General features: G+C 40.9%; 1 protein-coding gene across 10 annotated transcripts in view; it reads right to left on the reverse strand.

Moving 5' to 3' along the window:
- Positions 1-8,362: 8,362 nt before the first annotated feature.
- The window catches only part of LEF1 (lymphoid enhancer binding factor 1), a 70,023-nt gene continuing 63,544 nt past the window's right edge, over positions 8,363-14,841 (reverse strand). For 7 of the 10 annotated variants that reach the window (XM_071555119.1, XM_071555118.1, XM_071555120.1 and 4 more), the window contains one exon: positions 8,363-9,478. In XM_071555119.1, the coding sequence (XP_071411220.1) occupies positions 9,399-9,478 (80 nt within the window). In that variant the 3' untranslated portion in view covers positions 8,363-9,398. The remainder of the gene's footprint in view (positions 9,479-14,841) is intronic. The other 3 variants (XM_071555122.1, XM_071555127.1, XM_071555123.1) reach the window with 1 other exon arrangement.

Raw genomic sequence — 14,841 nt, forward strand, 5'->3', positions numbered from 1 at the left:
TTTGCTTGGCGGGCACTAAGGAACTTGTCGCTTGCTTTGGCTGTTTCGTACTGACAGATAACAGGATTTTTTCCTAGCCTGTTGTTTGCTGCTGCTTAACTTTGTGCATCTCTGTCCTGCCTGGTAACAGCTTCTTCTATTCTGGTCCAGTTTTGATGCCAGCAACCACTTCTAGGGTGGTTTTCTGTAAATGAACCAACCCTTACAGTATTTGCTAGTTAAAGAATGCAAGTTTTTTGTCATTAGTAACCTAAACCCCCCATTTACAGTCTTGGCTTTAGCAACAAAAATGTTGTGGATTAACCACTTTCACCAGTAAGAGGCTTTTTGATGAGCTGTGGGAAGAAGTGTATGCTTGGTGGTAGGTCTACAGTAAACAGCTGGAATTTGCATGTGGTGAATTAGCACCAAATAAAATCCCCCCCTTTTTATCCTTTAATTATCCTTGCATACTCAAATGGATCTATTAAACATTTGTGCAATAGAAATGGGTAAAACCACACATTTACAGTAAGTGGATCTTGTGTGCAGACTGATAGTGCTCTGCTTTGTTGGTGGCAGGACCTGTGTAGGTAACCACAGCCTGTGACCTGCTGAAGGGACTGTTCTGTTCCCCGAGTCCTCTGCACGCAACGGTGCCCTGAGCCAGATTGGAGCACTGCAGCCACTGGAAGGCAGCCCTTGCTTCAACACAGAATCTTCACCTACTTTACAGTAACTTAATGTTTGAGACCTGCTGTTTTGAAATCTGTAAGCATACACAGGTGTGAGATATAATGCATTTATATTTCACAGGCTTTTTAGTTCTTGGTTTTCTCTAAAGAAGTTGTAAAAGGTGAAATGTTCCTGTCCTTGAAGTCCTTATTTCTCTGAAGCTGTCGAGAGGGCTAATGGGTTCCTTACAGCTGATGTTGCAATTCTTTCTTCATTGCAATTTAAAGTGAAATTTCTAAAAGCCTTTCATTTTGGTTGGAAGCCTTGTGATGTTTTCCAGGATGTCTAAGCAGGTGAGGTATCTCGCTTTCAATGATTTCTTCTCTGCACAGAAATCCCTCTCAGAACTTAAAGAAGTATTTATGGATGGAAGAGCCTCATCTTAGGGGTCCTAGTTTTATTTAATTCTTTAACTTAATTTGCAAAATAATGGGGAATATTAAAAGAGAACTCGCATAGACTTCAATGACAAGTTCTCCCGCACCCCTTCAGTTCTAGAGAGAATGTGAAAGAAAACAACAGCTTTCATCACTTTCTTCCTCTGCTCTTTATCTACTTTCTTGAACAGAATTAGTTGCAGGAACAACATTCTGCTCTTGCTAATTAGTAATTTCAGACAGTAGCAATCAGCCTGTGCTTTTGACAGTCCAGAAAAATACTGCCTCCTGTTTCCTTCACCCTCTCCTTCACTTTCGAGTCAAAGGTTATCACAACTGCTTATGGATGGATATTGGGATGCTCTTGTGACATCAGTTTTGGAGAGTAAGCAGTGAAAGTTAGGCTGTCTTATGCAGCTTAAAAAACTTAGTCCTTTGAGGAAGGAGCATGGATGAAATAGGCTGCAGGGAAATACTTTATTGAGAGAGAGCTCATTTGAATGAGGCTGTAGATTCTAAAACCCACTCAGGGTGCTGTAAGGAAAATGGCAGTGTCTGTGAGGTGTGAGATCGATGATAGGAATATAAATAGCTTACTTTAGAGTAGGAGACAGAAAATACTTGGAGAATGTAATTTATTTAGTATTAGAGAGATGAGTTTTTAAAGGGGTAAATTTTTCTTTTGAAAAGGGGAGAATGGCAGGGAGAAGTTGCTGTCAATGTCATATAAGTGGTTTTCCTGATACCATCTTTTTTATTTCTTTAAACAAAAAACACTAATTGAAACCGAGGAAGAAGTCTTTCCCTTTCTTAAAGACTTGGCATTTTATTTTTTGGTAAGACTGAAAGCTGTTGTGCCTCAGTTGATGCTAAACTAGCCAATCCGTGATTTGAAGCCCATATTCTCACTTGGATCTAAGTTTTTAAGGACATTTAGTTATCGTAGAGTAAAAGATGAACATACAGTTTGCCTCAAGGACAAAACTGTCCTCTGAAGATTACTTGCACAGGTTTACAGCTGGAAACATTGCTTAGCTTATTGACATGAGGTATTTAAAGTAGCATGCTGAGGGAGGGGGAGAATAATGGCCAACAAAGATGAATATGTCAAATGATTGTACAATAGGCATGATCTTCACCCACAGGCTCATTGCTTTTTGGCAATGAGCAGAGCTTTTCTACAGTGGCAGAGATTTCTAACATTACAAGGAGGAAAGTTTCCAGTGAAAACTGTGATTTTGAAAAATTGTTTTTATTGTGTTTTTAGGGAATGAAGTGTTTTAAGTGGCGGATGAGACTAGGCTTAGCTATGGCTGATATCAGTTTGACTTAGAATTTCATTTTAATTCACATTATGAGAGTAGCACACAGGCACATAGTTCACCTTTCAACTGATCTATATTGAAATTGGGAAAGAAAATATGAAAATCAATCTAAAAGGAGTGCCACTTTCTCTGCTTTCTGCATGCAAGGAGGTTGTTTTGTAGAACTTGCTGCTTCTGCTGAGCAACAAAAGTAACAAAGGGTGATATTTGACATAGCCCCTGGAAATCCAGCATGTGTTAGAGGATTTTAAGTACCTTTGAATAGAAGTGATTTCAAGATGTGAGTTAGCAAGAACATCCTCCAGCCTCAATTACTGTATGCTCTGAAGAACTTGGCAGGCTTTGCTGTCCTGGGTGAGTTGTCATGTCTGCAAATCACCTAATTTAATTAAGTATTGGCCACAATGTCTGGAAAAAACTGGATGAAATCTGGTGAAGGAACAGGTGAGAAAGTGCTGCCTAGTCTTCAGAGTTCGGCTGGTAATGGTGGGTAGTTGGGACTGGGGCTGGCACTTTTCATTTCATCTTTTCTATGAGGTGTTACTTTTGCTTAGTTACACCCTCAGCCTTAAGTGTAAGTCTCTCCCACTTCCCTGGGATCATGAAAGGGTAATGCTACAGTAGTAGTAGTGCACAATAGGAAATAGTTCAAGTGAAACACTTTAATCCATACCCATCAACTTTCTCTGTGCTTTGTTCCCTCTGTTCTGTCTCAGTTCCCTTGCCATTGCCTCTGAAAGTGAGGTAGTTCCCCTAGAAAAATGACAGGGGGTTAAGCTAGTGAGACAACTGCTGGAGTAAGGTGATCTGAAGAATTCTTTGAATGTTAGTTGATAAATACAGTATATTCCATGTCCATATAATTGTGTGGGAGCTGCTATGGTAACTATACCCGTGGTGTAGTTGTATGCATCTCATTTAAAATATCCCTCAATTCTTCTGTCTGTGGTTTACATGAGTTTCATATAAGTGTACCTGATCCTCAACATATCTGGGAGCTAAGAAAGTACCATCTTTCAAATGTGCTTAGGGATCAGATATACAGGGAAATTTTTTTTTCAATGGACTAGAAAATACTCTTCTCCCCCATTCTTTCTTTAAATTACACTTATTTCCAAACTGGATGAAATAAAAATATAGTATGGGTGTTAGACATCTGCTAGATTTAAGTCCATCTTTTTAGGTTCATAGGAAATCCAGCATTAGGTCATTGGAAAGCCGAGACTGCTTCTGAGTGGACAAGAGCAGTTAACAGTGCTGTTCCATCAGCAAGGAACTCTGAGCAGGGGAGTCTGTCAAACACAGGAGAGAAGAGGGAGGAGAGAGAAACCCTAGAGCAGGAGCAAAATCCACCAGGGGAAGAAGGGAATAAACTGCTTAGATATTGAGAAACTGCTCACTATTCAGTTTCAGTTGGTAATTTCAGTGAATTCACACTTAAAACCCAATTAAATATGGGGAGTAACTGCTTTAAAGTATCAGTATAAGCAGAACTAGACTGCTCAGTGGTTCGCTGAGGGCTGTGAGTGGTTTTATTTCTGGGTCATGCAGTTACACCAGTCCCACACAAAGGGAAATTTCAGACCATATGTGAAGTCTTCCTTATGAAATTTGAATTTTCAAAGCAGTGACTAAACCCACTTATGGTTAAATTTGTCGACGGATATGAGATTAAGATGTTTTGATTGTGAATGCTTTCAGGATATTATAATAAAAAGTTGAGTAGAGTTTGAGCTATCAGGTTTTTACAGGGAAAAAGCAGTGGCCATTCTCCCACAATTGGTTTGCAAATATGGTTACTGCCTATCTAATTTAAGATTGGGTGGAGTGAAAGAAGTTGCTGATGATGTTAGTCATGACAAAATTAAACATTTCACAGGCAAAGAGTAAGAAGGAAACATAGTTCAGGGTAGCAAAAGCAGCAAATGGGAATATAAGAATCTCGTCCATCTCAGGCTTTAGTACTTCATCTCAGTGAAGGGATGAAGTCCCTGCCATGTTGTCTGTGTTCTGTCTCCTCTTTTGTTACCCAGCACTTCAATTTCACAGGCAGGTGCTGAGAAAAACTAGCCCTTCTATGGCATTTTGCTTTGTCGAGATCAGAGTCCTTGCTTCTGTGGCTTATTTTGTCTTAAAAAGACAGAGGTTCTCCTAGCTCAGCCTAATAGATATCCTGTGGGGCTTTTTTTAGTCACTCTTCTTAGCTGTAGGAAATAGTACACATTTAAAGAGTTTCTTCTCAAAATATGTGTCTTGATCACCATTAAGTTGTGGTGTGTATTATTTTTCTTGCTGAGGATTTTATTGTATCATAGTTACCTTTTCTCAGCACAGTAAACAGGACAGACCAGTTCTTGGGTGACTTGCTCTTTTAGTATGAAGCAGATGGAAATTTTTCTCCTACCTCTGTTGGTTCATGCTGATTTTGTGTAGCTGACAGGGATGAACAAAGGTGTGGCTTACTTGCATGTGTTGGGTTTCTGGAAGGTGGGATGGATGAGTTTATCAAAATGTGTTTTGCAGAGTATCATTTACAGGCCAGACCAGGTACACTGTGACTCTTATCTCAGCCAAGCAGACTGCTGTGGTTCAGTGAAGTTGTGCTTGCTGCAGGAGGAGTGTGCCAGCCAGAGAGAAGGCATCATTTGAAACCTATGGCCTGAAGGTATGAGCATTTACCTGGGAGGATGAGGAGCAGTATTTTAGCCCTTGCTTTGACATGGCCAAAAGCTGGTGATTAACAGGTTCATTTCCTGTATTTCTGGCAGATGTGTTTCTTTTCCTGAGGCTGCAGATGGCTGTTTGGTTGCTCACTTTCTAAAGCTGATCCTGTATCCATGAGGAGACTCCAAGGGTAAATTCATACATTAATCCAGAGTTTGTCTTCCTGATCTGTCAGGTGGAAAATAGAATGTGTTCAGGCACACTTTCTAGTTTTTTTGTTTCAGCTCATAATATATTTATTGCAGACCATTTTCCTGGTCCAACTGGTCTCCTTTTGGCTAACTTCCATTTTAGCCCAGTTTTTCACTAACTTAGGAGAAATGTGTTCATAGCTGACAGCCTTCTGCCTATTTGTGGAGTCACTTATTTCCTCTCTAATGTTGTACTTTGTGTTAGGTCCTTATGCTGGAGGAGAGGCTTCCTGGCCTGTTAGTGCCTTTGCGAATGGAAGGAACAAACCACAGGTGCCTTATGGCAGAGGGCACTGGACATTTCTTGGTCTCTGAAGTTTCCTTCGTTGTCTGCCAGTCTTGCTTTGGCCTAATTAGCTGCCATGGAGATCACAGCAGGGGGCCACCATGAAACAGAATGATTGCTTCAAAGCCTTTATGCACTGTAGTGGTTTCAAAGGCGTGCAGTCAACTGATGCTGTGGATTCTGCTCTCCTACAGCCTGGAACAAGGACTGAGTCCTTAAGGTTCCACACTTGCTGCAAATTGACCTAACCATTGAGCTATCACTTGTACAACTAACTTACTGCCTTTTCTGTTAGCTAATCCAAAGTGGAAACTTCTGTAGAGCTGGTGAGTCCCTAAAAGCTCAACTAGTGAATCTGTCATCACTTGCTATGTAAGAAGCCAAAGTTAGCCTGAAGCATTGTTCTTATTTGTAACAGAGGGGAAATGGCTCTCGCCCAGGTGATCCAGAAGCCTGAGGAACCAGACTGTCCTGTGATGCTGGCTTGATTAGCTGTAAATAATCTTGACCCAACCCCAGTGTTCTGTGTCTTTGCTGTGCTTTCAGCGAGGAGAGGGGGAAGGCTGTGTGTTTCCTAGGTAGTGGGATATCTCTGTGTTTATGAACTAGACTTGATGGGTGCAAGAACTGCTTTTAGTGCATGCGTAGAATGAAGTGAGAAGGGGAGAGAGTGGTTTGTGAATGCTTGTACAGAAGTGTTTGGATAATTAACTCAGCCATTGCGTAGGAGCATTTAAATCCTTAGAGATGTTTTTTGTGGGAAATACAGGGTAGTCATTTCCTCAGGCACCCCAAAGAGACATGGTTAGATTCTGACTTGTGCCTAAATTGCAGATCAGGAATTTAGGTGCTGGTTATGAGTCTCACCTGGAATAATTTATTCCATATCACAAGGATTTAAACCTAGTCTTCCTGCAAGGGTAACACCATCATCACGAGGCCATGTTTCCTAGCTCATCTGCCTCCACTGACAAGCTGGTGCAATACAGTGAGGGTTCACATCAGTTTGCTCTTTTGATCCCACAGAACAAATTCTGATTAGCAGTGGAAGACAGGAGTGGACACTGACCCAAGTCACAGAGGGTATTCCAGGATAGCATAGTTACTCTGTTTCAGGTGCTCACATGGCCGCATCCCAAGCCTTGTATATTAGTTAACCTTTTCCATAGTTGCTATATGTAAAAGGTCTTTGATCTATAAATGAGCCCAACACATGGTGCTTGTTCACTGCATGTTAACAGCAGAGATGTTATTTTTAGCTCCTGAATTCTTTCTCTCCTTTGCTATTAGAGCTGAAAGACCTTTCATCCTTAAGATGGGCAACTGTTCACAACTTTGTGTATTTGGGACAACATGCTACATAAGGCTGACACTTCTATTGGGAACATTTTTTTTCAGAATGGGTAAATGGCTTTTTAAATAGCCATTAAAAAAATTAAATAGTCATGTTTTATAAAGTTTTAAAAAGAACTGTTGTGTTTGGAACATGTAATTTACTGATCTCACTGCAGTAATCCTTGATTTAGAACAATTACTGCACTAAGTACTTGCCTTTTTTTTTTTCTCTTTATAAACAAAACCAAACCCCAACCCAAAATCCAGACAGGTTTCCAGCAAAGCTTGGGATAATTGACTGGAATGGAAACAGAGCCAAGTCTTGCAAAACTCCAGTACAGAGTTGCTGTTCTCTCACAGATATTTTCTCCTGCCATCTGAGAGCCTGGTCACTTGTTTTTCTTTTTTTTTAATATAATTACTAGTGGCTAGAAATATTTTACACAAACTAATATGCTAGTCACAGCCTTACAATTGGGTTTGTGTGCAGTGCACACTGGTTTAAGAGGAAGCTGTTTTATAACATTTTTAATTATGAAATTTCTTATGCAAGAGAGTTTAAGGGTCATTTACAAACAATTAAATTCCAAAGCTTCCTTAGGCAGTAAGTCACCTATGTCATTTCTTGTAGCTCAAGCTTGACTCAGCCCAGTCTCACACCAAACAAGATTTGAGAGCTGGAATACAAGGAATGTTGATTCAATGTCCAGGCCATAATATTTCTTTTGGAGGGGGGCTTACAAATCATCGCACTTGTTTATCTGTGGATAAAGTGCTTTTTTTCCTTTGAAGTCCTTTAGTAGAAGTGAGTCAGCTGTGCTGTTTGCTATGGCAGGAACATCTGATGGGCACCACTGCAATAAGCAGGCCATGCCAGCTCTCTGGATCTGACACCATGAAACCAAGCCCTCCACAGCTGATTCTGCAGCCAACTTCAGTCCCTGACTGCGGGATAATTTATACAGCTATAAGAAATTTAACTGTAGGTTCCTACCTCTTGTGGGGGCATAGATTGCATCCAGAAAGAAGCAAATCCATATTCTTAATCATTAGCTTAAAACCACTGCTGTGTTCACTAAGATTTTTGCTAGGAAACTGAAGATGGAAGAAGGGATCCTTAGTGCTTCAATTAGGCCAAAGACAACTGAGCAGCACAAGGAAATACTGAGCCTGCTCCTTCCTTATTCCTGGTATGGAACTGAGACTTCTCACTTTTCAAAGAAAAAACAGTTTTCCAAAATCACTTCAAATGAGCAAGCAGCTGAACAGACACATTGGATTTCCTACAAGAGAAGACTGAGTCAAAAGTTTTCAGCTTTAGAAGTGACTGTGCCTTCCTGGACTTGCTTCTACCTTTGAGGGATTCTAGCACAAGCCATTCTCATTTTTTAAAGCCAATTTTTAAGACAATTGAGTTTAGTTTTATTACAAAGCTTTTATTAAAAAACAAATGCTCAGCACATTAACTCAAACTGGAATGACAAAAAAAAATTGGTTGACAGTATTTTTGGCAAAGGCTGTGCCTTACTATTTTAAAAAATGGGTACATCAATGCTCATTTCAACAACTGGCATAAAATCCCACTAACAGGCTAAGAAAAACAGATACAAATACAGAACAATTGAAGTCATAATTCAAGTGCTGGGCTTTTTACAAGGAGAAGGGGAATGGGTGAGAAGGAGAACTCACTGCAGTCAGATTTGCTGGATGTATTGCTTATGTTTACAGAGTAGATGATGCAAGACTAACATGTCTACTGACCAGCTGACTGTTGTTACATTTATTTAGTTCTATAGGACACTATTATATAGACTGAGAGGCCACTATTTGTTACAAATAGTTTAACAAAACAGCCACCTTTTTTCCATACAGGTTTTTCTTCTGGCAGGAAAAAAAAAAGAAAAACTCCTTTTATTTAAAAAGATTTCAGATTTCTGACACTTGTTTAAAAGCTCATACCTAGTAAAATATACACCAAAGAAATTACAAACTAAAAGTTAAAATATAAAAGCATTCAAGTTTCTTAAAAAAGCTAAAACCAAAATTGATCCTGTCGCACCATTAAATAAAAAGAAGGTTGAGCGCATCATCCTGGTCCAGGCCAATTCCATCCTCGGTGTGCTGTATGGGGCAGCTGTGCTCTACGTTATTCTGTTGGCTGAAGCAGGCAGAGACAGCCATGCTGCTTTGTTTGCTGACTCAATATGGACACAGATGAAACAGGGCTTATGAGTGCAAGGCAGAGGTGGAGTGAAGACAAAAGCTGCTCTGCTGACCCAGGAGCTCATTTGCTCTATTTATATCAGGGCTGGACCTCGTGATAGTGAAGAATTTTGGCAGTGATTGTCTTTATGATTCAGTGTCTCTCGCAGTGGCATCAGGGTGAATGACATCCTGGACAGACTCCCCGGGGGTGGTCTGTGCGGATGAAGGACACACCTAGGGTTTAACAAGCTTCCATCTCCAGAAGGGGTCCTGGTGTCGCTGCCTTTGCTTTGCAAGTTGAGAAAGCATTTCTTTTCCCACCTACGTGGAAGAGGAGAGAGAGAAAGAGAGAGAGAGAGAGTGATAAAGACTATATGAAGCCATTTAAAAGAAAAAAAACTCTTTAGAGAGGCCAGTGGTCATTTAACTCAATGACACAACTGTATTAGTGGAATGTGCATTTGCAGAATCACTGGCTACTTGCTTTTAAGTTTGCAAGTATATTTTTGCAGAATACTTTGGATTGTAAAGAAATGTCAACACCAACTAGAAAGGTGGGGTTTTAAGCATCCAGCATGTTACAGAAGTACTTCCCTTTTGTAGTGCATTAAACTTAACTACAGTATTTGACCCAGATATCCATTGCAAAGCTATACATCCTTAGGCTTTGGTACTGCAGTGGTTGAGGTCAATTAAACCTCTACTTCAGAGACTCAAGCCCTACTCCCGGCAGAAATAAAGAAAACACTGTCTTCTGTAAGCAGTTTGGTAGAGGAATATGGTGGGCAAGGCTTGTGTGAACACTGCCTGCATGACTGGGGAGGATTTGTTCTGCTCTTCAGTGAGGTAGTGAATATCTTCCAGATGCGTAAGAACCATGAGCCTCTTACCTTGCAGTAAAGTTCAGTAGGATCTTGAAAGAATTTATGTTCCTAGAGCATGTGAAAAGCCCTACAAGCCTAATAGGTACTGCTCATTCAGCAAGAAACAGTTCTTCATCACTAGGTCTGCAAGTTACATCAGCTGAGTTATGCAATTGCTAACTCAACCATCACCCTGCCCTTCTGACCCAGACAACTGGGTTATAACAGGGCCTCCACCCAAAAACTGTCTAACAAGTCAGACATTTTTCCACAGATGGACATGTGCTCTCCAGTAACAGTTTCAGGATTATTGGTATCTCAAAAAATCTATGTTTACCTCTGGGTCTCTCATCAAGTACAAGGCTCAGTGAGCAGAGCTTTTGAGAATGACCAAAATTAGCAGAAACATGCAGTTCAGTGGAGAAGGCAAATGAATTTACACCAGAAGAAACACAAAGTGCTTAGTCACAAAGAAGGTACACTGCCAGCACTCACACAATGCAAGACAGAACAAGTTTATGAAGAAATGGTTTGAACCACAAGTCAAATTTCTGTTAGACTAATCATAATAGATAGACTGCTTGAGCCTGCAGAGTCATAAGCTGAATTAGTCAGCAAATTTTACATTACGTTACATTACATTACAGCAGTAATGGAGCACCCATCTCCCACAGTTTCTGTGTAAGCCTTTACAACCCAAAATGTTTCACCCATACTGAGTACAGCTCCTGAATTAAGGAGTTACACTGCCTAGTGTATGCCAGAGTAGAAAGCCTCCAGAACTGATTTGGTACCCTTTGATTTTCATCAGTGTAAGCTGAGGCCTAAAATCTTACTGAACAAGTTGTCTCTTCATCAGGGGTCATTGTTATAGTGGAAAGGAAAGCTGAGGACACTGAAGTTTAGCTGCAGACTAAGGTAGAGAAGACAAGTGAAAATTTTTATCAAAATGTTCTGTATAGCTTAAATTCAATGCAGACTTTCTCCTATCCCAAATACCGCCATCCTTGATACATAACGAGGAATTCTCACCTGCTGCTGGTACCTACAAAAGGACAAAGCCACGGAGGCATCTTAAACAACACAGCTGAAAGTCCCCTGGCAAACCAGTGGTCTCAACAGAGGTGGTCTGTATTGACTAATTCAGTTCCTATTTCCTCATAAAACCAGCCCATGTCCCAACTAAAAAAAGTCTTCTGAGTTTCCTGCCTTTTTTTTTATTTTTTATAAAGTAAAACAGTGCTCCATAACACGTGCGGATCAAAGAGCTACGAAGGGCTCTACCTTTCCAAGGAGCACGAAAGAGAGGCCAAGCAAACAGCAGAGAAACACTGGGGAGAGCACCCTGCAGCTTTATATTTATTTTGTGCCTTTTCATCCTGGATTTTCAAAGGTTTGATCCAGGTTACTCTTCCTGGGAAGGTTTTCCTCTCAGTCTTACATGAAAACATTCAGCTTCCTGTTGAGGAATGGCCTTGAGGCGCCAGGCCAGTAGTTCACAGCAGTCTGATACAAGTGCTGTGATTCAGAGCTACTCCCCATTAGCAGCCAGGAATGTCTACTTCAGTGAAGGAAATGAAATGCTCTTCTGTTGAGATGGTTCCCTGCCTCCTCCCCTCTTTCCTTACCAGCAAGCTGTCTTTGAAGTCAGGAGGTTAAAATAACGACTGTGGCCTTGCTCTGGCCCTCAGCTTTTTCAAGCAGCAGCCATCGCTCCTTTCTCAACCCAGAGGCAGCTTTTGCTGCTCCTGCCTCCTCTCCACGGCCCCTCTTGGTGACTAACTCTGCCCTGCTTCACTGGAGAGGCTGCAGACACCGCTGGGATTCTGGAAGGGCACAGGCTCGGTGAAGCCCCATGTTTTTTTTATTTCCAAGGGAATACTGGAGTACAGCAAATTACACAGTAGCTATCCTGAAAACAGCATCTAGAACCCAGCCTCTCCCCAGCTGCACATTAAGGCTACATGCTGGAAATTGCTTCTACTGCTGATAAACCAAATAATACCTAAAAAATACAAGTGATGATGGTGTTGCCTTACAGATATAAAACAGGTCAAATCAGGATTCTTTTCAAGAAACCACAGGCATGTGCGAAGGAGACTGAAGACTTCCCACATCTAAGGCTTCACTGGGGGGCTGCAGCTGAAGTCTTGCCAAGCAAGGCATGCCCTAGCAAAGCCCAATCCACAAGTGAAGTCGGCACAAATCAAAGACTGCAATTACAGCTCCCTGGCTGTGGTTAGGCTTCAAAGAAAGTGCTGCAAGTCACATTTTACATATGTGAAGTCTTGAGCCTGAGCCACAATAGGAGGCACTGTCTGTGCCATTTGCAGTGTACATCTGACTGCAGGAGGAAAGGGGAAAGAAAATAAAACCCCACCACCTCGAGAAAGAAACAGAAATAAGATTCAAGAATAATGCAGTGTAAAAAGAAAAGCCTTGCTCCTGAAGTGATACAACTGTAATTCATGAATCACTACAGTAAAACTAAAGTCTGCTAGCAAGCCTAGGCTTGATGGCTGAGGGCAAAAGCATCACAAGGGGATCAGAAATCTTCCCCATGCTTTGTAATGAGATGGATTGAAGGAGGTGTCTGCAAAGGTCTTGTGCTCCTCCTCTAATCTTTTAACTCATCTCAGTTTTTCTAGAACAAGGGAGAGGATTATGCAGCTTCATCCACGTCATGGAGTAAAACAGATAGCTAACTCTTCACAGGAAGCAAGAAAAAGTAAGGATTTTAAACGAGGTGCTTTTTTCCTACACCATTCCCCACTATGGGTTGTTTTCATACAGTTGTAAGAAGAGACAAGACTACATATAATGATAGTTGTATGTATTTAAAAAAAACCAAACAACCAAACAAAACCAACATAAACCAAAAAGTCGGGCTCCAAACCTGGCTTTTAAACCAGTACTTCAAACAACATGGCAAACTCTGGGACCCAGAAGCTGAAACTGTCATTTTTTTTTAAGTCCAAAACAAGTATGTTCTACTTACTGCTAGGGTTTATTCAATACTCCAGAAACTTGGGTATGCAAAACCAGGTCATTATTTATCAGAGGTTCTTGCTGTTTGTGAAGTCCCTCTGTATTTTCTTTAACAGCATAGCTGGAGAGAGTTTCAGGCACAAGCAGATAGATGCCGGCACTGCCGTCTGCTCCTCTTCCTGCCCAGCTGTGCCATGGTTTGTGGGTTTAGCCCAAACCAGACCCTTGAAATGTTCTGGGCAAACAAAAACAAACACTCCACAATCTTTGTTTTTTCTAAACAAAAAAAAGCACCTCCCAACAAAACCCCAGTCATTTTAGTAATCCAGTTTGCTGCAGGGTCCTACAAACTGTTACAGAACATGGACGTAAAGACCTACAGGAGACAGGAAAAAGCCCTCTCTGCAAAAGATGGATACCAGAAGACAGCAGAGGGAACTTTTTAAGCTGCCTTTGTTGCCAAAGAAATAGTATAAAATTGTACCCTAAAACTGTAACAGATGCTGCCATGGTGAAACTATGTCAGTATTCAATTTTTCTTGGTCTGTCCAACCCTTCCATCCCCCTTGCTACTGCCAGCCTCAGCCCATTGCTGGTAACCATGAATGGACACTCCAATAGCAAATTATTCACTGCTGGTTTAAATGCCCTGGAGTAACTACACCTGAGAATACCTCTCCACTAACTACAGGTGGAGTCTGAAGTCCTGACTTCTGCCCTCGTAGTTTGACCTAAGCTAGATGTGCTAAGTGAGCAGCAGGAACATTTCTCCCCTTCCCTCCCCAAGTCAGAGAGCTCTTCCAGAGCAAATTAGTGTCAGCATGGAAAACACCCAGGTATTTTAGGCTTCCTGCTTTGTGCAGCTGATGGCAGTGATGCCAAGCATGTGTGGCTCTTATCAAAGGCCACCAGTGTAGGCAGCACAAAACTACAAGCTCTGTCACTGAGCGACAATCTTTAAAATTATCCTACTGAAGACCCAGGACATGTTTTTCCTGTTCGGGGTGGGAGAGGAGAGAGGTTCCATGCTTATAATAAGAACCAGATTGCCTCTAGACATCAATTTCTAGCAGCTTCTTAAAGAGGAATAATATACTAAAAGCAAGGAAGAGGAAGGAATACATAAGCCTGTCCTCGCTTTGTATCTTTATGGCATATATTAAAACAACCAGAAGACTAATTTTTAAGTTATTTCTTTTGTAGATTGAGTTCTAGGGGCACTGAAATCACTACTTCAGTGTTCACTTGCTGTAACAGAAAAGACATGAAGTATCGGTAAAGCAGTAAGTGAAAATTCTTTCAGAAGAAAGAAGTAACACAGGTAAAGTTTCCTTTATAGATCATCTTTTTTGCCACAATTAAACATAGGTTAGAATTTAAAATGTACTTTGAAAGATGATTTCAACAGTTCTATCTTCTAATACATGGAATAATTCAAATAGCTGCTTTCATGAAACCAAAGGCAAGTCAAATGTAACCTGAACATCTTCTTGAGCTTCCATCAACACAGGCATTCACAGAGAAACAAGACCAGCGAAAGACAACAGTACCCAGAAACCACTACAGAATTCAAACACATCAACTTCACTATGATGCAATTAAGTCATTTTGGAAGAAAATCTCTACTGGTCTGAAATATACAAGCTTCCTGTTGTGTATCTCAAAACACACACACAGGAGAAGAAACCCAGCTGTTTATCAAATGTAGTCTCACCTAATGTGTGCATTTGCCTTGATACAATAAAACTAATTCATGTAGTTATTTTGGCAATAGCATTTTACCTTGTGCAATTTCAAGTACCCCTGAGATGAAGTATAGAAGGCTCTCATAAT

The sequence above is a fragment of the Pithys albifrons genome, chromosome 5, assembly GCF_047495875.1.
Source record: "Pithys albifrons albifrons isolate INPA30051 chromosome 5, PitAlb_v1, whole genome shotgun sequence".
NCBI classification, from domain to species: Eukaryota; Metazoa; Chordata; class Aves; order Passeriformes; family Thamnophilidae; genus Pithys; species Pithys albifrons.